The sequence below is a fragment of the Ambystoma mexicanum genome, chromosome 5q (assembly GCF_040938575.1).
Source record: "Ambystoma mexicanum isolate Mex_15411 chromosome 5q, UKY_AmexF1_1, whole genome shotgun sequence".
In the NCBI taxonomy this organism is placed as follows: Eukaryota; Metazoa; Chordata; class Amphibia; order Caudata; family Ambystomatidae; genus Ambystoma; species Ambystoma mexicanum.
The window spans coordinates 353042581-353063346 of NC_090933.1; the positions used below are offsets into that span (position 1 = coordinate 353042581).

Here is a 20766-nt window from a genome sequence, read left to right on the forward strand (position 1 = left end):
TATAGAGCCTTTTCTGTTACCCAAGGTTTATGGATCGTGTGCATGCTTGGTTTGTTTTTTCCGGCTTCGACGCATGCTACGCTCGACAATTGGGTGCGTACTGCGTCTTTGCATTTGTGGGTCGATTCCCAACCCTTTGAGCCTTTGTCTTGACTACTGCCATGCTGGTTTTTATGCTTGGAGTTATCTCTATGTGCAGCCTTTTCATCACCAGGCAAAGTCTCCATAACCCATGTTCATGATGAGCCATCAGAGCTGGGTATTGGCTGCAAGGTCTTGCTTACTGGTGACTCCTCGGATGCCTGCCTGTCTGGCTGTCTGAGGTCAGTCACAACCTGGGTGTCTGATCCCCCCAGACCTCGAGTTCTGTGTCTGAATAACAGGACTCGTCCTGCCTGATTCTGCCTGCATGTACATGCTACCCAGCTTTTTTGAGGGGTGCTCCCCAAATGTATTGCGTTGACATTTCTGCTGCAGTTTTTGCTGCAGTCCCTGCGGAAACAACAATTGCACACTTTGAGCGTTTCTTTCCTTATGAATTTTGAATTTAACCCTGGGCCAAACTTAAATGGGGTATTCTACATTTGGGCTTTGGGAAATTGATGCATCCTTTGAATAGAGGGAGAGGGGGAAAGGCATTCTAAAGGCCTTGGACAATATTTTAATATATAACTCCCCACTCTTCCTACTGTACGTCTGAGGCAGACATGGCATTTATTGAACGTCTTTGATGGTTTGTTCTCACTCGGCATCGATTTGAAAGCACTCGGAACCGAAACAAGGAGTCTCATGTTTAGCGGCATAGAATACGTTTTTCTTCGTCTCGAAGTTGAAGCCAACTGATAGCCCAAAAAAAACAATCTGATGATGTTGACGTCTGAAGGATCATGGGTCCTTCTACTCGTTGAATAGTGGTAGTATGACAGGAAGACCCCTGCTGAAGTCCTGTTTTCGAGTTGGAAAAAATATCATACTCTGAACCAACCACTAGATGGCAGCCTATGCAAAACATGTGATTCTAAGTGGAAACAAGACAATAACTGAGCAAGTAATGTTTTTATACATACAATACTAGCTGTTGCCCACGGCATTGCTTGCGTGAATTTTGGGATTTGGTACAAATGTTTTTAAAAGACACATGAGTTTTTTGTTCAAACTGTACAAAATATCATTTACAGGTTGATGCCTTAACGTAATAAGCAATGTTTATTGCAGACGTTAGTCGGGGCATATTGGCTACAAAACAAAGACAGTTGTTCCACTGATGTGCGTCCAGAAATGTATTTGTGTTGTAATTACAGACAGACAATGAGACAGAGGAAAAAAAATGAAAATAACTTATTTGGCATCTGCATCCTACAAAATAAAATGATGCTAGTACTTCTTTGTAAACTTCAGGTGCTAGGATTACCAGAGAGATGGGTGAGCTCACTATGGAACAGGCCACATAAAACTGGCCGTACGAGAAGCAGTCTTTCCTTAGGTTAATCCCAGCTGCCTTTAAAGTCTGCTTTTGAAATTTGTTGAAGTCATGGCTAAACAAACCTTTAAGGGGAATATTACAATGACTGTAATATTAAATCATAATAGTATAATATTAAATTGTAATTTTATATTGTGACTCAACTTTAGATGTGAACAAAATAGTATACGTTTTTGTAGTGATATCCATATCTTGAGAACTACTGAGGTTGGGAACAAGCAATTTGGTATGTTAACTTACTTTACAATGAAGATTTAAAATGTCAATGTTTACTTTTCTAACATCTCTGGTTTGTGAGATATGGGTATCCTTTAAAAATAATGTACCCCCCTTTTCCACCTCCCTTAACTGGATTTTTGGAAAATGGTAAAACACGTGTTTCTCTGTTTTTGAAGAAGAATCTAAATATCACTTTTCACGTCTGGAACATCTTCGGCTTTTGAGATGTAGCTATCCTCATAAAAATAATTCACCCCGCCCCCCTTTATCCCTTTTAGGGATGGAATTTCTAAAAATCCTTCCTTAGTGGGTGCCTATGTCATGAAAACAATGTACCTTCCAAATTTTATGGTCCTAGGTTAAACGGTTTGAGCTTGGCGTTAATGAGTCAGTCAGGATGACTTCTTTTATACATGTAGATAGGGCAGCAGTCGATGCCCCAATAGTTAAGAAAAAACAATTTGCATTGACTCTTCTAACAATTCTGTTTCTGATAGCATGTCATTGGGTGGATGGATTTGCACGCCCTTCCAACAAACCGAACTAGACATTTTTGGGAGAAGTTAAATAGTTCGAGTTAATAAGAAAAGGAAAGAAAGCTGTTTTCAGCCTACTCCATGCATTTTCAAATAGAGAAAAAGGTACTTTTATTGAACATGCGTTGCATAATAATTGCTGGATGGATGTGCACCAAATAAGTAACAGGTTGGACACTATGGGCCTGATTCATGGAAGTGTTTTATAATGGCGCAAACCCATAGGAAAACTTTACATGAATCAGGCCCAAAGTATAGAAAATATTCTATTTTTTTTTCTTTGGAGAACATCCATCCAGCAGTTTTGATAAAATGTGATGGAGAAGAGATGTCTTTGTCCGATAGAACTTTTATAGATATTCCATGATTCGTTATTAAACTGAGGCGTTTCGGAAATGAACAGGTACCCTTTTTTATGTTTGATGGCGTGTTAATCCCATAGAAAGCTGAAAAAGAAAATGGCCCAAAATGATGTTTGGAAGAGGCAAATGGATGGATTCGATGAATCTAGTTTTGCCTAATATGGGGAAAACAGTGACATAATCAGCGGTCATCATTTAGGCAATTTCTAAACCTGCCTAGTTAAATAAAGTGTAAAAACACGAACATCACTATTGTAAAACTGCATGTTTATGCGATGATCTGCTTCTTTGTTGTTTAGTTTAAAATGAGGGCTTAGTTACAAAGTTAAATTGCTTGCTGATAATTACAAACAACACCTACCACATCAAAAGTACACGTAAAAGCAAAACGAATGAGACCCATAGCTTGCACTCACAGAGAGAACATTACGTTTTATGAAAGGAGAGCCCTGATATGTCATGAGAGGTGTTTGTAGTTCAGAAGGGTATCAAGCACTGAATTCTATGTCGATCACTAGGAATGTAATTTATTTTAAATCAAATGTTAATACATGCTCTGTGTTTTGCACATTGACATACTATTTTCAGCAAAATCTGCAGTACTGGTGTTTCTGTATGCTGCAATTAGTAGCACATATTGTCCTAGTGATTGTTGCCTCTTCTCTCCACAGGCCAGTGTGTTCACAATGTTGCAAAAAGGTAAGCTTATATAAACGAGACCAACATTTCTTGCTTAGGTCTGTTCCAAAGTGCAGATACAGATTGCTTAAGTGCTTGTCAGTGTCGTTTGGGGCCTTCCTGACGAGACAACTGTTAGCAGAGCCATTAGAAACATGCAGAAATATCCTGCCCTAGATAAAGCCCAACACACTTTTATTGTAATTTATATCCCTGTATGTTCTTTTCTTGCAACCTTGTACAAATTGCGCCCTGATGCCCTTGGGCCTGTTGATTTGCGCGTTATAAATAAACAAATACAAATACAAACATCTGAAGGGACCCAAAACTACGAGCCAGCCCCCAGCCTGCCCATTATGCATCCTGTTCCAATCACCTGAGATTGCTTGATGTACACTGCCCTATCTTCACGTACTCCTGCAACACTGCCATATCTATTGTCACAACTCTAGACAGCCTCCTCACCCTATATGGGGAAGGTGAGGCTGCCTGCTACTCATTCAGGACCTGGATGCGGCCTACCATATCCTTGATCAAGGAGTTCTACTTGTAAACACTGGACTTGTATGACAGTTCACTCGACTGGCTGAAATCCTTCTTTCAGAACCCATCTTCAGTCCATTTTGGAGGGGGTGTCTGATCCCTATATCCAAACAGTGCTTAGGTGCATACTACTGAGAAGGAGTTCTTTTTTTATTTTGATAAAACACAACATATCCCTGGGACGTATTCTGAAAAGTTAAATCTTTAAACTGTGTATCCAACCCAAGAATCTGAACTTCAACAAAATGGAATAAAAGCCAGCTTATCATGAAGTACACCTCTCTGGTTCCTCAGAGATGGTTCTCTATCATCGAAAAAAAGCCACATTGAAAGTTTCAAAAGAGCCCAAGTTCAGTCTCAATCCAGAGAAAAAACAAACCCCACTGAATCTTTAACACTTCATATTTGGTTATGCATGCAGTTTCTGAGACCGCCGTTTTGGTCGTCTTCCGTGGGCATGCCTCTTATTCACTTGCTGAGCAGAGCAAACCATCCAAACTAGTCTGCATGTAAAGCTGCTTTGAATGCAACCACGCTTCTTGTATATTGTTCATTGGCTGCCAATGACGGTCACTGCCCTATGTCACCTTGTGCTTGAAGAACAATAGGGGTAGACCATGCTAGTATATCCTTGAACTACCAGGTTTGTTCAGGGAATCTTCAAACGAGGGTTTGAAGGGCTCAGATCAGTTAAACCAAAAAATAGACCAAACTCATCTTCTCTTGGGCTAAGAATGCTCTTCTTCCCTATTAAATCCCTCTCCAGTCGCTCCAACCTGTTTTCAACCTGAACAGGTTTTACACCGATTTTAGGGTAGTTGCTGCAGAACACTAGTCAAGATGGCAGTCGTTCCAGTGTCTTATTCTCAACAACAGAAATATGCAAAGTCTTTCAGATGGTCGCTACAGGTCTCGCCCCTGTGTCACTCACACGTTTAGGAAAGAAGACAATTCTCCAAATCCCATGGCCACTGGGTCTTATGATTAGCTGTCCGAGTAAGGCTGTCAACATCTATTTTTCTGGTTGGTCGTCATTACCTCCGAGGCTCACACGTCTTTTGAGCTGTCTCTGTGCATCATCACATGCTTCTCGCTTGAGAAAATATTTTCCCTTGTAGTGCATTATTTGGGTGGCAAAGCCAGGGCCAGATGTACAGTGGGTTCAGCGTACTGGAGGTTGCCCAAAGGGTTCCTGACCTTCCCCTCGCTCATAATTCCTGAACCTAGGATCCCCATCCCACTCTTACTACCTACCCTCTTTGGCACAATGCCATCCACTCATACCTAAGGGGCCCCTTTGGTTTTTGGAAACTCCTGCCAACTCACCCTGTTTGTTCTCATTCCTCCCCTCTCCTCACTGACAGTCTATAAGCGTGGCGAGTGCATTTCCCCTTTCTGTACCCTGGCTCTTTAAGTTGGTCCTTCCTTAACTCCTGCTCCTCCCTAGGCTTCCATTTCCTTAGCTCTTCTGATGATTCTAAGGTCACTCCTTCCTCCTGCACTCTTCTCTTCCTCCTCCGCTCTTTTTGGCCATCCTTCCTTTTCACTCGTAACTACCTCCTCTTCTGCTTCCTCTTCAACACCCCCCCTTATCCTTTGCTCCTCTCCTTACCATCCCCTTCACTCCTCTCTCTAGGGCTGTCTTTTATGACCCTGTTCCTCTCATTGCCCGGGCTCCCCACGAGAGCCTGCGTGCTGATTGTTTTCTGTTTTTTCACACCTGTAAATGGTGCTCCCTTCTACTTGCAGTACAATTCCCAATAGTAAAATGGGAAGGAATTTCCAATCTCTAGGTGCCTCCTAAAGGACCTGCAAAGCTCCTAAATTCACCAATGCAATTAGAAATGTTCTGTATTTTATAACTCTGAAACCAATGTGACAAGCCTGTGCTTCCTAACCTAGGTGTTGTGGAGTTTATCAGGGAATCATCCCCATACCACACCTGGAGCCTGTCGACAAGTGTCTATCGGCACCCTTGCCCACATCCCAACGGTCAGGCCCCGGGACATCAACATAGCTATCAAAACTGTCCTTCATCACCCATAAAGCCCTCTTTATAATAAAAAATAAATGTGCTGATAGAAACACTTTCTCTGCTCCCTCAGTGGCCCCACTGTCAGAATTGCAACCTACACATGATCGCAGATGGCAAACGCTTGAAAAGCAAGAGCTAGACTTCCTTCACTGTAGTGCTCAGATTCTAAGGCAATCTATGAGCCACATGCAGACAAGAGACTAGCCCACTTAGATTCTGAAAAATGTGCAAAACAAAGGCTTTTCATCACGGCTCTGACCAATGGCAGAAGATTATTGCTCTGGTGTTTTCTAGATCTCTGACCTACCCATTGTCTATGGTAAGTTTAGCTATCTTTGAAGAGATATGCCCACTTATGACGGGCATCGTATAAAAGGCAAAAATAAGAAATAATGTTGAGTATTCATTTTCGCCAATCCTGTTTCCTTTTACTGTGACAGATGCGTTTGCCCTCCAAGCCATATGCCACGCTTCCAATTATCTCTCTGGGACCATCTGCTTTGCAACGAGGGGACAGCTTTATGAGGCCAGAAAAACCAACCACCAGCCATCACCGGCCACACAAGAGCTTGTCCAGGTGAGAAATCATGTGTATCAGATAAGAGACATGCATACATATTGCAAATCATAATAGCCTTACAATAAAGAATAACAGCATGGAAACAATCTTAGCATTATTAGGATTTGGCAGCAAGCTGGACCAGTGATATCATTTTAGAAGGGTTAAAACCGTTGTTACTGCTAAAGAATACAGAGCTTCTGGCACAGAAACCAAAATGTCCATAGTCTTAGGGTGATGTGTTGCTTATGCAAAACTCCAAAGAAACTCTGGGAGGTTGAATGACCAGTGATGGGTATTCCTGTTTTAGGCAGAGAGTCTTCTGATTGATGAACATGAAGGAACCACAGACACTGGCCCTGAAGTTTCCATATTCCAGAAATTTCATTGGGTCAGAATAGTGTAGCTGATGGATTGGTATGGTTCACTCCCAGTGCTGCCCACCTACCTTCCCAATGGATCCTTATTCTTATTTTCGGTCTCCTTTCCGTGTTTTGCTTCCAAATATTTACATGTATTACAATTTGAAACTATATTGGAAAAAGTAAAATGTGATTTAGTTTTATTTTTATTATGGACCTAGAACTGTTCAAACCTTGTGGTAGATTTCCATGTCTCATGGAACCCTAATTTGATGGTACAGTCCAACACTAAGCAACTGCAGAAAGCCCATGAGTCTGGCATAGACACTCTCTCATGACCAGTGAGGAGGATGCACCATAGCACCGTTTCTTATTCTTTCATGCGTCATACCACCTTTTCGTACTGTCCCTGTGTAATCATGCCCTTAACAGCTGCACCATGCACTTTGCATATGACTAACAAACAAAATATATGCATTTTAAAAAAGAATTGGATTTGTGATCATTGTGGTGCATAGATGTTCTTCTCTAGCTGTTGTACTGGGTTGTGGTATTAGCCAGCTGCTTTGCTGTACAGTAGTATCGGCTCTGCTGGGAAGGAATAAAGGAGAAGGAACCAGCTACCGCAACTACGTGCCCCTCCACTAAGAAGACTCTATCCCTTGATCGAGCTGACAAACAGAAGTAGAAACACACTGCTTTAGTTCCTCGCTGAACAAATGCTCCAGTGGTGCCGTCCTGGTTTCACATTTTTGCTCCAGTTCGAAAAGATTGTTTCACACCTGTGCATTTAGGAATTCCTGTTCTTTTTTGTAGAGTGTGACAAAGTCCCATACATGAGGCCAAAAAGTGAGGTGAGGAAGATACTGTGATATCGGGATGCAGCCGGTTCCATGCTGCTAACCCTATAGGAGGTATACTCATTCCCAACCTTTCCATTAAGGCCCTTCTCATAACTCAACATGGCAGTTGTCATAGAGCTTTAGGCCATGAAGGGTTTACCCTGAGATCACGATTTGTGGATCCCGCTCGCGATCACGGAGTAACAGAGAGGACAACCCTTGAGATCCGCGATTGTGGGTGTAAGTGTGAGCTTATCCTGCAGCTACAAGCAGAGACAGAGCCACCATGCACACCTGCAAACAAGAAAGCAGGGAGAATAGAGAACCATACACTGAAGGGTAGAAGCCATGAAACAATCAGGCGACCGCCATGATGGGGCCACCGGATTCCAAAATAACAGACACAACATTTATAGAGTTGGCCTGTGGAACAGAGGGTGAATGTACACTAATCAGTCTTGGGTAGCTACATGTGGGTTGGAGGCAGTGGTCGAAGTGTACAAAAAGAAGTACTGGAACTATGCTCCCTGCTGGGCTGCACCCACTCCCCACAAGCCCCATCACCACGTCCCCTCCCACACACAATACACCCCCCAAACACTTGCACCTGCTGTTTACGGGAACGTTCAGCGCAGTGCACTAAAAGTGCAAGTTTCAACATTTTCCTACACTTTTATTTTAAAATGAAACCATTCCGGAACGGTTCCTTTTAAAAATAAAAGTATAGGAGCTGTAAAAGATAATTTAAAAAAGTAGAGGAGCACCGCTCCCGCTCACTTCGATCACTGGTTGGTGGCAGAACTATTCACTCCCACATTATAATAAATGTACCCATTAGTCAGAGCCCAGCAATTAAAGGGGACTGGCACTGGCAAGAGATGAGGGCGTTTAGAGACAGATGAGCAGTGTGGAGATGTGCCTAGGCAGCTAGCCAAAAGCAGGAAGGATGGAGATCTGAAAGGAAGATGTTGCAGGAGGAAATGGACAGGAGAGAGCAGATGGAATGAAGGAGGCAGATAAGCAAGGTGTTGGAGTAAAGATGAGCGAGAAGGAACAAGGACGGACAGGAAGATGTTGGGAGAAGGTACAGAACGGTGACAGGAGCATGAGGAGGTAAAGCAGGAGGGAGGAGAGCAAAGTTTATTAGAGGCAGAGGAGGTGCTAAGAAACCAGCATTGGCAAAGCCATACGAGCTGAAAGGGGTGAACCAGTGGGGCCAGGGCTGGGGTTCTGCTGCGAAACCAGTATTGAGCGTGCTTGAAAGCCTTACAGTCCTGGGGCAAAAAAACAGTAGGGGGAAACCTAAAGACCCCAGAGGAGTAGAACCAAAGACAGACAACTTAAAGGCAAGCTGGGATCCCTACTACAGAACCTCATGGGACTGGCAAGCCCACAAAGTTTACGAAGTAATCCGTAGTTTAAGAGAAACCAGTTTGTGTAAAAGAAAATCAGAGAAGAGACAAAGCATACCAGGCTACCCTGGAACCATACCCTGGACTCTGGTGAGAGAGCCAGAACCCTACCACGGAAATCTCCTCCATACTGAGACCGAGCCAAGGATAAGGTTTGTGTGGCTTTTAAAAACCAGCAGGCCTTAATGTTCTCAACAAAACTCGCAGGGGTTCCCCAAGGAACGGAGTCCAAATAATTTAAAGCATTTGTAGACCGAAGAGAGCCTGTGGTTTGCTCACTGGACAATTCAGCGGGTAACCATTCTGAAAGGACCCATACAAGTGGCTGGTGTCCCAGAAAACAGTATCCTATCAACATAATGCAAAACGATTATATACATACAATTCGACCCAGGGCAGACAGGTAAGAAATCAACTGTCATCAGAAAGACACTTCACCACCACCACCACCACCACCCAAGAAGGCATATGCTCGCATGCAACTGCCAGGAGAGGGGGTTCTAGTATCTTTGAACCCCAGAGAATGGCGAGCAACTATACCTAATACTTTCAAGGGAATGCTTACCCTGACATCGATCTGAAATATACCAAGATCTTTGGACTCATTACCACAGTCCCAGGAAGAAACCTTTATATTTATTCCGAGGAACCTGCCTTTCACTTGTGTGGTTCGCCTTGAACCCTTGTCATCTTTAAGGATAAGCCTCCCTATTTTGTTCTCTGTTACTTACAACCCCGTGTTTTGAATAAAAGGCTTTACTTTCAAACTTTACATGAGCCTAAACATCGTCTGTAGATCTCCTTGTTCATGAGAAGAGCCAAGCAGGTTAGTTCCATTGGAACAACTGCAGTGGACTTGTCATGTGGCAGCCATGGTTGCCAGCCATAAGGTGTCTTCAATAAGGAAGAAACAAGGAAGCAGGCTTTGCTGAAAATTTCCCTCCATCAGGAACCCTGGGATAAGGTCCTCTACTTGCCATTTAATGGCAATAATATTTTTTCTTCGATTGTAGGTAAAGCCATGAACCACTGGTAAACGGACGCCATAAAACCAATGGTCATGCAGTAATTTTTCCAACCCAGCCCCTCACCTTTGAGGTTTAGTGCCCATTTCAGACTGGATCAATTCCTTAATCTTCCAGGCATTCATTACCAAGAGGGTTTCCAAGAACACTGCTTTATTGCTTTTGTTGCATAACTCTTATTCCAATGTTGTCTCCATCACCTATGTCAAAGAGCACACCACTACTTTAAAATAGGGAATACACCTTATCAGAGACTCTACAAGCATCTTCCATAAAATGGTTTAAAAATTGTATCTTTGCCTTTGCTGCTGTTCCTAACCTCTGTTCTGCCCAGTCGGTTGCTAGGACGCCTATTTCCATTTAATGTTTTGGGAAGGCAATCAAACGTTATTCAGGTTTGAGGCGCATGGAGTATCATTACCAGTACACGCTCTGCCTTGTAGCCTCAATACAGCCCGAACAGCTTGTCACTCTTGTCAGCAGCAGTAGACTACTGGCACAACCCTGTGAAAGACATTTATCCCTAACAAAAGATCGGTCTGATCTGGGCCCCGGCACCACTGTTGGTCATATCTCATATTGGCTATCTCAGAAACCAGGACAAGTGGTTGAACAGGATGACTATCGTTGCCATTCTGAGAAGACTGCTTCCACATGATGTTTTCAAGCGACCACAAGATGTTAGTCTTCATTTGAGCAATATTCAGTTTGTAAGGGCTTGGATCTATGAAATAATATCCCCGGAATAATAACCCAAACTAAAAATAATGAAATAAAAACAGAGGTTAAAATATCTCATTGTGCATTGAAAATAATGGCAACAGTCAAAATAAAGTTTTACAGGAAGAGAGTAAAAATAACAATGTATTGTTTTCTTTTTTCTAAATAATAAGAAATTCTGACCTAATATGTGTTTGTTTTAAGTTTGTTTTTGGTTTCTTATCTGCGTCATAGTATGGGATAATTTTCTGGGACCCACCCAAATCCCCTTTGATCTCTCCTCAGCACCTCTTCTTTGTGCAACATATTCTATCTTTGGCAGTATGATTTAAAACATTTTGAAAAATAAACATACACCCAACAGCATTTCCAACCCTCCTCCAACCTGCCCAGCAGCATTCAACCAGAACTGCTACTGACGTGTTTTTTTTGTTTTGATCTTTGCTTCTCTTAAATTACAGTAATATTTCAAATCAAATTTTTAGTGTCTATTTTCCACCTCTTTCCGTTCAGTATTCATTTTGCTGAGTAACTTGCTATTTGCATTTGCTTTAAACTCAAAGCAGTAGCTCTCCCCTTCTTTCCCCCAGCCCTATCAATTCAAGTGGTATCCTGTCAGCCGCAAACTTTCTTTTTAACTCGATGACAATTGACGGCCCAGATTTAATTTGGTAGGCCCTGTGGGCTCTCCTGAAATGCATTGCTTCCGGTCAGAGCAATACATCTTGTTGTATGCTGGTGCTGAAGGCCATCATTGTAACTTCCACAAATTGGTGTACTGCATCAACCAAACATTCAATTATCGCAGTGATAACACACTCTTTTTGTTTTCTATAAGCCTATGTGGTTTTGTATCTTTTGTGCATCTTTTATGGTGGCTTTCTCTGAAATGAAGATCGACTGAACTGAACCGAGCATAATCTGGTTCTCAGATCTATTGCACTGGCCAGCCTATGGACTGTGAGAGGATGTATGAGTACGACTAGGACACAAAGGTGGCATGTCGATTGGCAAAGACTTTTATTAATAACAAAAATGGGGAGGAGCTGGACTAAATCCTAACTAACCCTACCTCTAAGGGATTTCCCTGCCTCAACAAAACTAGCTAATGAAACAGTGTCGAAATGTCCAAAGTAAAGTTCACTGTCCTGTGGCCAAATCCTAATCTATCCCTTACAAGATAAACACTGCATATGGTGAAAAGGGAAATGTATTGGCTGTCAACCTGCAGCCCAGCTTCATAGCTCCAAATAAACATTACGAAAAAAGGTGCAGAAAAGAAAATAATGTTCCACAAGACTCAAGGGGTTGATTCCCTTCCCAGAGTCTTTCCATGCTTTATCCAAATTGCCTGTTTTTCAAGATAAGTCCTTATCTTTACTTGGCAGACCTGACGCCCCGACAAGGGATAATAGCCTGGATACCTTTTCTAAGCTGTCTTGAGGTACCCAGACCCTTTCTGAGCAGACCCAGCTCCCAGGTACTGCAACGACGACAAAGAAGTGGTACAGATCTTCTTCTCAATTGCTATGGGTCCCAGACCCTGTTCTCAGTACCCCCTCAGTCCACTCTCCTGCCAGGTAGGATATTCAATGTTTGCATTCTCATAGTTCTCTTTCTGGTTTCACTTCCACCTGCAGCCTTTGTTTACTCTCCTGCAAAGTGTCACTTATACATGCAAGCTTCGTATTCCTCTGTATTACTGTTAGGGGTGCATTTCTCCATTGTGGGTCCCACGCCCCCTTCACTTGGTTACTCTTGCAGGACTTTGTCTGACTTTTCTTTAACCCACAGCCTTGGTTTACTCCCCTGCGAAGGTCTGTGAGTACCACTTTTATATGCAAAGTTTGTATTCCTCTTTATTGCTGTTCGGGATTTGCTTCCCCCAATATGGGTCCCAGACCCCCTTCACTTGGTTACTTTGTCCTGGTGAAGATTTGGAGCCTCCTGCTCCCTCTGTCTCCCCAACCCTGAGATTAGCCATCCTAGTACCTGCTTGGTCTTGGCCATCACCCTCCGGTTGTTCGTGGATCTCCCACGATCTTTGGCGTCTTCTGACTCACCAGGGCCTTCCCCAGTCTTCTGCACATCTCCTCTGCAGTTCTGCGGTGGTTTCCCCTGCACTCCAGCACCCTCTGTCACCAGCGAGTATCTCTCCTCGTCTCCCGGATCTGCCTTCCCTCTTTCCCGAACACCGTATGGAATTGGAGGGTTAATGAGGGAAGATGGGAGGTCAAAGTGGTACAGCGTTTTCCACAAATCGTCACTGCTCTCAATGGGGTCCTCCCTCCCCATGAGATCCTCTCTCTGAGTACCACCCACCGGGGGACTATAGGATAGCGGCCTCACCTCCCTGGCCTCATGGGAAGGGGTGTCTCCATCCAAAGCAGTGATGACACCTTGGGATTCGTCACAGGACCCTCAGCTTTTCACATGTACTAATCTCCTATTTCTTCAGAAGGATGCCGGGATTGTTTTTCTCCTCTTAATGTCTCACCTCAAAAGTATTTTCCAAGAATACCTGACATTTGATCATTTGGATCCTGTTTCCTTTTAAGTGCCCTATGTTATGTCATTGGTCCGGGGGAGGGAGGCAAGATGGCTTACTGGGTGACCCAGTCCTGAAAAGTATTGGATGTTCTGATTTCCTCAGACCTCCCCCTCTCCAACCTTCTCGCTGCTCCTATCTACTGGAGTGATTGCTTTCTACTTTCTCCCATCTCTCGCTCTCTATCCCTTAAGCCAAGCGGACTCCAGCACTGCCACCTACCTTCTCGGTCATCCGACCCATAAAGGGTGTGTCAGTTGAGGCTTTTGCCGCTACTTTCTCTCCGCCTTCTGCACCTTTGACTGACTTGCATCCTGATACAGCCCTATCTAACCTTCATCTTTCTATCTTTGATACTCTTGATGTTCTTGACCCTGTCATGAGCATCCGCTTGAAGCCCAAATCCAAGTGCAACTATTGGTACGACTCTGACCTTGTCACCCTCAACGCAAGTGCATGGTGGCTGAGAGGAAGTGGAGGGCAACAGGTGCACCCTCTGACAAACTGGCCTGCCGCCTGCTCCAATGGCAGTACAGACTCTCTGTCCTTGCCAAGAAGAGAGCCCACATCCCACCCCACGTCTCTGCGGCATCCAACAACTCAGCCAAACTCTTCTAGGAGCTGGCCAATTCTGCTGCAGTCTCTACCTCTCCTGTTTCCTCCCAGGCCCTCTGTATGGCATTGACTTCTCATTCCATCACTAAACTCGGGACATCTTGTCCACCCTCTCTTCCTGATCCTCCACCCCTGGCTTGCCTGTGGCCGCCTCTCCTCCTCCCGCCTCTCCTCCTCCCTTATCTTGCTTTCCCATGTTCACCCCAGACAATGTTTCTAGACAACACTGATCTATGAAAGTCTCATCAAAACAGGTTCTTACCTGTTCATCCAGAACCTTCAAGGACCACATCGATACCCTTGCTCCAGCCTGCCCTGATTTCTGCAATCACTCTATTGCCAATGGAACTTCCCCTCCCCCCTTAAGCACTTCCTTGTGCACCCCCTCCTAAAGAAACCCTCTGCCAATCCTTCCTCTCTGTCTAACTATCACCCGATCTCCATCAATCCTTTCCTGGGCAAACTCTTGGAAAAGCTGGCCATCTCCCAGCTTAATCTGCACACTGAATCTGTTGGTTGTCTCCATGACCACCAGTCTGGCTTCAGAGCGGCCAGAAGCACGGAAACTGGTCTCCTGAACATCTGTGAAGGCCTGCTCTTTAACCTTGACTCTAACCTGCCTTCTGTCCTCATTCTCCTCGACCTTTCCTTCTGCTTTTGATACAGTCAACCATGCCATCCTGCTCAATCGCCTCAATGATAACCTGGGTATCAATGATCAGGCTCCCTTGATTGCCTTTAAAAAGAGCCTCTTTCACTTGCCTTGATAAAAGGGCAGCAGTCCTGAAGGGGGACTGAGATTGGATGTTGCCTCATTAGCAAGCATGCCTGGTCTCCCTTTGTTTTTCAATTGTATGGTGCTCTGCAAACTTATCCGGTAGTCCCATAGGACTCCATGATATGAGTTTGCTGCAATCACGGTACTGGTGCCAGTGATTGGGGCAATTATCCAACCTTGGGGTTATCTTTGACTCCACCCTCTCCTTCTCTCCTCACATCTCTGACGTCTCTAAAAAGTCAAACTATCAGCTGCACCTCCTCAGAGGTATTCTTCCTTTCCTCACTTTCCCCCAGAAGCTCACTGTCTCCAGAGCTCTGGTCCTCTCTAGGATGGACTACTGCAACAGCCTCTTTCTAAATCGTCCTGCCTCTCCTCTCCGTCCTCTACAGCTTATCCCGAACAGAAATGCAAGACTTGTCCTTGGCCTCAAGCCCAGGGATTGTATCTCTCCAGCTCTGAAATCTCTCATTGGCTCCCAGTGGCGGCAAGGATCAAGTTCAAAACCCTTTGCATCGCCCACAAGGCTTTCTGGGGCCTGCAACCGTAGTACCTCCAACTCTCTTCCTAAACATCTCACTTCTCGACCTCTCCGCTCATTCACCTCCAACTTTTTGAGGGTCAGGTGCTTTTCCAAGCAGAGAGTTGGGGCAGATATCTTATCTTCGGCTGGGGCCTCCCTTCCGGAAGCAACTCAGGACCTTCCTCTTCGCTTCTGCTTTCTCTCTTCCTCTCCCCTGATGATGTCCTCACTGCTCCCTTGATTGCCTTTAAAAAGAGCCTCTTTCACTTGCCTTGATAAAAGGGCAGCAGTCCTGAAGGGGGACTGAGATTGGATGTTGCCTCATTAGCAAGCATTCCTGGTCTCCCTTTGTTTTTCAATTGTATGATGCTCTGCAAACTTATCCGGTCCCATTTCCATGGGGGTCTATTAACCACAACTCATGAAGAAAGGGGACTATGGACTTGCGTGCAAATTAGTCACCAAGGTGGGAAACCTCTTTAAAATACCGGAACGAATACCAGTGAGTAATCCATTCTTTGCAATACTTTGTTGTGTTTCTAAATCTAATAATCAATTGTTCTTTCTCCTTCTGTTTGAATGGTTTCAGATTTTCCTCAAAGTCAAAGTCGGTGGACAAATCTGACGAAGAGCTGCAGTTTCCCAAAGAGTTAATGGAGGACTGGAGCACCATGGAGGTGTGTGTGGATTGTAAAAAGTTTATTTCGGAAATCATCAACTCAAGTCGACGCAGCATGCTGCTGGCCAACAAGCGTGCTCGGTTGAAAAGAAAAACACAATCGTTCTACCTGTCATCCACTGGGAACTCTGAGTACTGTCCCTCAGAGAGAACGATCAATGAAATCTGAGCCGTGTGCCTTTGGATTTACTTATGTCTCTTTGGCGCTGCAGGGTTGTGCTCATTTCTTCCAATCACTGAGGCAGACTCTAGTTGGCACAAGGGCGCAATTTCCATCAACTGTAAGCTATGGTCATATCAGTCTACGGCTCGCCACATGGCATCCAAGAACTTGTTTGCACTGGAAGGAAATGCAGGTTCTTAAACCCTTGCCTTTCTTTTATTTTTATTCATCTTATTTCGGGCTGATGAGGGTGAGCAGCTTTAACCGGACTCCCATTCTTCATCCATGTACCTCAAGTCCTTTTCTACCTAAAAGACAGAATCAATTATATCACAGGTGTCTTTGCTTCGGCTGCCGAAGACAAGGTTCGATATCGACCTGGAAGGACTTGTGGTCAGCTTATGCCTAAATATTCAGATCAGTTTCCGCCTTATTTGTCTCCAGGAGATCTACAATATTTTCTGTTGCTACGAAACTGTTCAACCTTAAGTTATTTATCTAAGTGATACTTTACTATGTCATAGCTCATTGAAATGTGGTTATCTGTGTAAGCTGTGTCAAAGACGTTTATAGAGATGTTTGTGCTGTGAGGCGCATGGCTCCCGCCATCATGGAACAGATTTCAATGTGTCGTATTCTGCTGAACGAGCATATGCTGTTTTCAATTGGACAAAAGAAATACCTACGTTTAGGGGAATGCTCATTCACAGGGTGGTTTAATTTCAGCCACCTGGCCCGTCATGCATAAGGCTAATATGCCAAGTTAGAGAGCCGCAAAGATCATTCTTAGACATATTGCACGCTCAGTTGAAAACTGACCCTTTTATACTAACTCTAGCTTCTTCATGCCTGGATAACTTTTTCGTTGGTGAACTGGGAGCCTCTCCTTCAGTTAATTGCAGCCAGTCTTTGATGTTTGTCCTAATTCCAATGCATATCCTCATTCTGAGTTTCTGGGCTTTGGCCTTGGGTTTCAGAACAAAGATTTTCTTGAAGGCCCCCTCTGACGTCATCTGTCAAGTACAATGCAGAATGGTTCATCATTGAAAGATGTTCAATTTTTTTCACTGTTGTTAATTATGCACGTTTCTCACACAATCAGAAATTGAAGGGTGGCAAGGAGTACAAAAGACAAACTGAAAGATATATTGCATAGTTTTGCCATTCAGTGTACTAACTTGGAAAGGCCAGATCTTCGCCAATTTTTATTTTCTCCCACAAAAGACTCAATGCATCAAGCGGTCACGTTCCCCCGCACATATCTTGCAAACGACTATCCTGAGAGTTAGTGGTTCAAATATTTATTTATATAGCCATCCATTAAAAGTAAAAAGCTCTCTTTGTAAGCATTTCAACTATTTTAGCTATAGTTTATTGTCCTACATGACAACATATAGTGCATGACACTAAAGTACATTGGGAACCCAGAATGTCTGAGCTTTGCTTTTTAATCGCACTACTCTCAGAACCCGAATTCGTTCTTCCTTCTATTTTTATTTCCTTTGCTGGGGGTCCTTTTTCTGTTTTGCATTTCATAAAGCAATAGGAGAAACACAGAGCCTGCTCTTTGCATATCTACATGACAACACCTGCAACTAAGCATCCCCCTATCCTCATTCACAGATCCTCCCGCCCCTAGACAGGAAAGGGGCATCTGTTCTTTGTCTCTGCGAAAACATCGGAATACAACACAATGTTTATTGTAAAGGATTTACTCAAAAAATGTATTTTATTGTATTGTTTGTACATAGAGATTTTTTTAAAGCTGTAACTAAAATTGAGAGACATTAGGCATCCTTGCTCCATGACAAAGGGAATGGTGGCACACAATGTGGCATGTTCTGCTTTGAATGAACAGCGGTACCTTTTTCGATCGGATACTGTGCATGCTCGCATTTGCTTGGATAAACCCGTCTCAGGAGATATACATTTGTTAGTCTTTGCAGACTCTTTTTTTCTTTTTAAAGACACTAAACATTCCATGATTGAGTATTCCTAGAGGGAGTGGGCACTTATATTGTGTAACTTACCAAGAAGTAGAATCATATCCTCCGAAGTCGAATTCTTAATCCCAGGCAGCCCTTGAAGCAGGGCTCTGCAACATTTCGCTCTCCCGATGTTTTGGATTACAGCTCCCATCATCCCTAACCAACTTAGTTAATGGTGAAGGATCCTTGTTGTCCAAAACATCTGGTGGACAGCATGTTTCAGGCCCATGCCTTAAAGCAACAGTCATTGAGTGTGGTAGTTCCCACACACTCATTTTAAACTTTAACAAGTGGATGTGCCACGTACTGTATTTTATGCACTACCGTATATAATTTACTGTTGTTTTTGGTTGATTCACCATACATGTTTCTTGGGATTATCACGAAGGAAAATCGGGCCATGTACACATTTCTGTTCAAATGAGATGCCTCTTTATCAGAGTCTGCAACCACTGGCTCTATAAATGTGGTGGACTGGAGCTCCCAGGATCTCTCTCCATTGACATTGCTGGCAAGGGCCAATAGGTGTTGTATTCCAAAACATCTGTAGAACCAAAGGTTGCAGACTCCTTTTCCAAATGAACGTGCCAAGGCCCCGGTCACGATTAATGAGAAGCAGACTTAGAATATGTAAAAATGTGTGAGCGCATTGCTAAATATACAACATGTTCCACAACATGCGCTGTAAGCCAACTCTAGAACTCAGTCTTCCGTTTTCAGCTATCATGCACTTTTGTGGTGATCTTGGTTTTCCTTCTGTGCCATGCCAAGACACCCCTCCCACACTCCAACCATGTTCCTAAACCTGCCATGTAAACCACTGCTGCTCCTCAATTCTTCACTGACTGGAAATAGCTGGTGCTGCGATTATGCTTAAACAAGTGGGATTTCAGCTACCGCCGGCCCAATGTTTATTGGTATGTGGATGGTAAAGGAAAAATATTTTTTCCTGTATTTAGTTTGTGGTTCATCATACTCAGACTGTATGTGTAGATAGTTTTTGTTCTGCAATTCTGTACCTCATGAAGGGTTCCTTTTGTTTAGGCCCAGGATGTCACCTGAGTTTTCAGCATTCTCGCCGTGTTGGGATATAGAAGAGCCAAGTGTGTGGCTTGTAAATACCTGTTATATATTTATTAACATTCTGAATCAGACACGCAGTGGGCGCTGGGAATTGAGTTCCCCACCAAGATTAAACAATGAAAGCGAGTTATATTTATAATGTGTATTAACTATAACAGTATCTTTTAAGGTATAATTTAGGAGGACTTTGAGATGTAGGCCCTTTAAAATAATATGTGGCGGAGTCTGTTTGACTAGCACAGTGAGGTCACTACCATATTTTGTTTTTTTAATAAGAAATGTTTATTTTTCTAAACTGTTACTTGATGTAGGAAGTGTCAGGATCTACTGTAAAACCTAAGTGGTTCACAAGTGCTGCAATGGTTTGTTGACAGTGAAATTGTGCCATTTAGATTTCTTTTCCTCGACACAATCGGTAGAGAGTTCCAGGCCAGCTTGGTTTGAAGGCCCTTGCACTGTGCTTGATGCATGCAGGCCTTCTCACCGACTACCTTTTAGTATGTATGCTGTGTCCATAAAAATGCATCTCCTCTCAGATTTTGAGAGCAACAGTGATGAAATGTTTTCATTAACATAGGTACTTCCTTTTAACTAAGACGCATTGCCAGGAGGGCTATGTGGGGCACGGGAAGGAGGGGTAATAAATTGCCTTTTCGTTTTATCTTTTGTCTGTGTTTCATTATTCTTGAAAAAATTATGTATGAACAATGCTTTGCATGTTGGTGACCACGACTTAGATTCACAAAGAATGGACTGACGTTTCCTTCGTGGGTACACACTGAGTCACAGTGTCCCAATTCATTAGCTGTGCTCAGAGGAAGATATGTTTGAGAAAGTTATTTAGCCATGAGCAGACTATATATAACATTTGATCCTTACCCACAGGAGGGAAAGTTTAGTTTAGTTTCTTTATTTATACCGCGCGCCGAATCCGGAGGTAGCTGGGCGCCAGAGACTTAGAGGAGGTTACAGCATAGTATAGACATACAATACAACATACAATAAAACAGTAAGTGCAGTAGACCGGGTTACATGATGGTTGACAAAGGAGATGAGTACATTAAGCATACTTTTTGTTGGTGAGCCATGATTTAGTTTTGGCTCTAAAAGTCCAAAAGGAGGATTTTGATCTAAGGTTCAGCGGCATAGTGTTCTATAGTTTGGCAGCTAGGAACGGGAAGCTGGAGCCACCTGCTTTTTTTAGGGAGAATTTGGGGACGGATAGGCAGTGCGAGTATGGTGTTCTGGTTGGTCTGGTTGAAGTGTGATTGAAGAACTTGTCTGCTAAGTATTTGGGAGCATCATTGTAGCAGCATTTGTGGACGATAATGAGGGATCTGAGAGAGATTCTGTCTCGTACAGGGAGCCAGTGTGCATCTTGTCTGATGCTGGAGATGTGTGCGTGTCGTGGGATACTCAGGGTGGCTCTTTGGGCATTATTCTGAAGCACCTGCAGTTTGTTCAGATTGCGTTCTGAGGTGCCGAGAAAGAGTATTACAGTAGTCAATTTTTGAGAGCACTAGCGCTCTGGCTAGAGTAATGCAGCTGGATGGTGAGAGGAAGGGTTTGCAGGCGTTGATCTTATTTGTATAAACTGTGGCTGGGGCTGTGGC

At 43.6% G+C, this 20766-nt stretch overlaps 1 protein-coding gene across 5 annotated transcripts in view; it reads left to right on the forward strand.

The window, feature by feature from the left end:
- SPIRE1 (spire type actin nucleation factor 1) overlaps positions 1-19814 on the forward strand; it is an 871368-nt gene extending 851554 nt beyond the window's left edge. For all 5 annotated transcript variants that reach the window (XM_069620832.1, XM_069620833.1, XM_069620834.1 and 2 more), the window contains 3 exons: positions 3272-3299; positions 6297-6433; positions 15830-19814. In XM_069620832.1, the coding sequence (XP_069476933.1) occupies positions 3272-3299; positions 6297-6433; positions 15830-16088 (424 nt within the window). In that variant the 3' untranslated portion in view covers positions 16089-19814. The remainder of the gene's footprint in view (positions 1-3271; positions 3300-6296; positions 6434-15829) is intronic.
- The last annotated feature ends 952 nt before the right edge of the window (positions 19815-20766 follow it).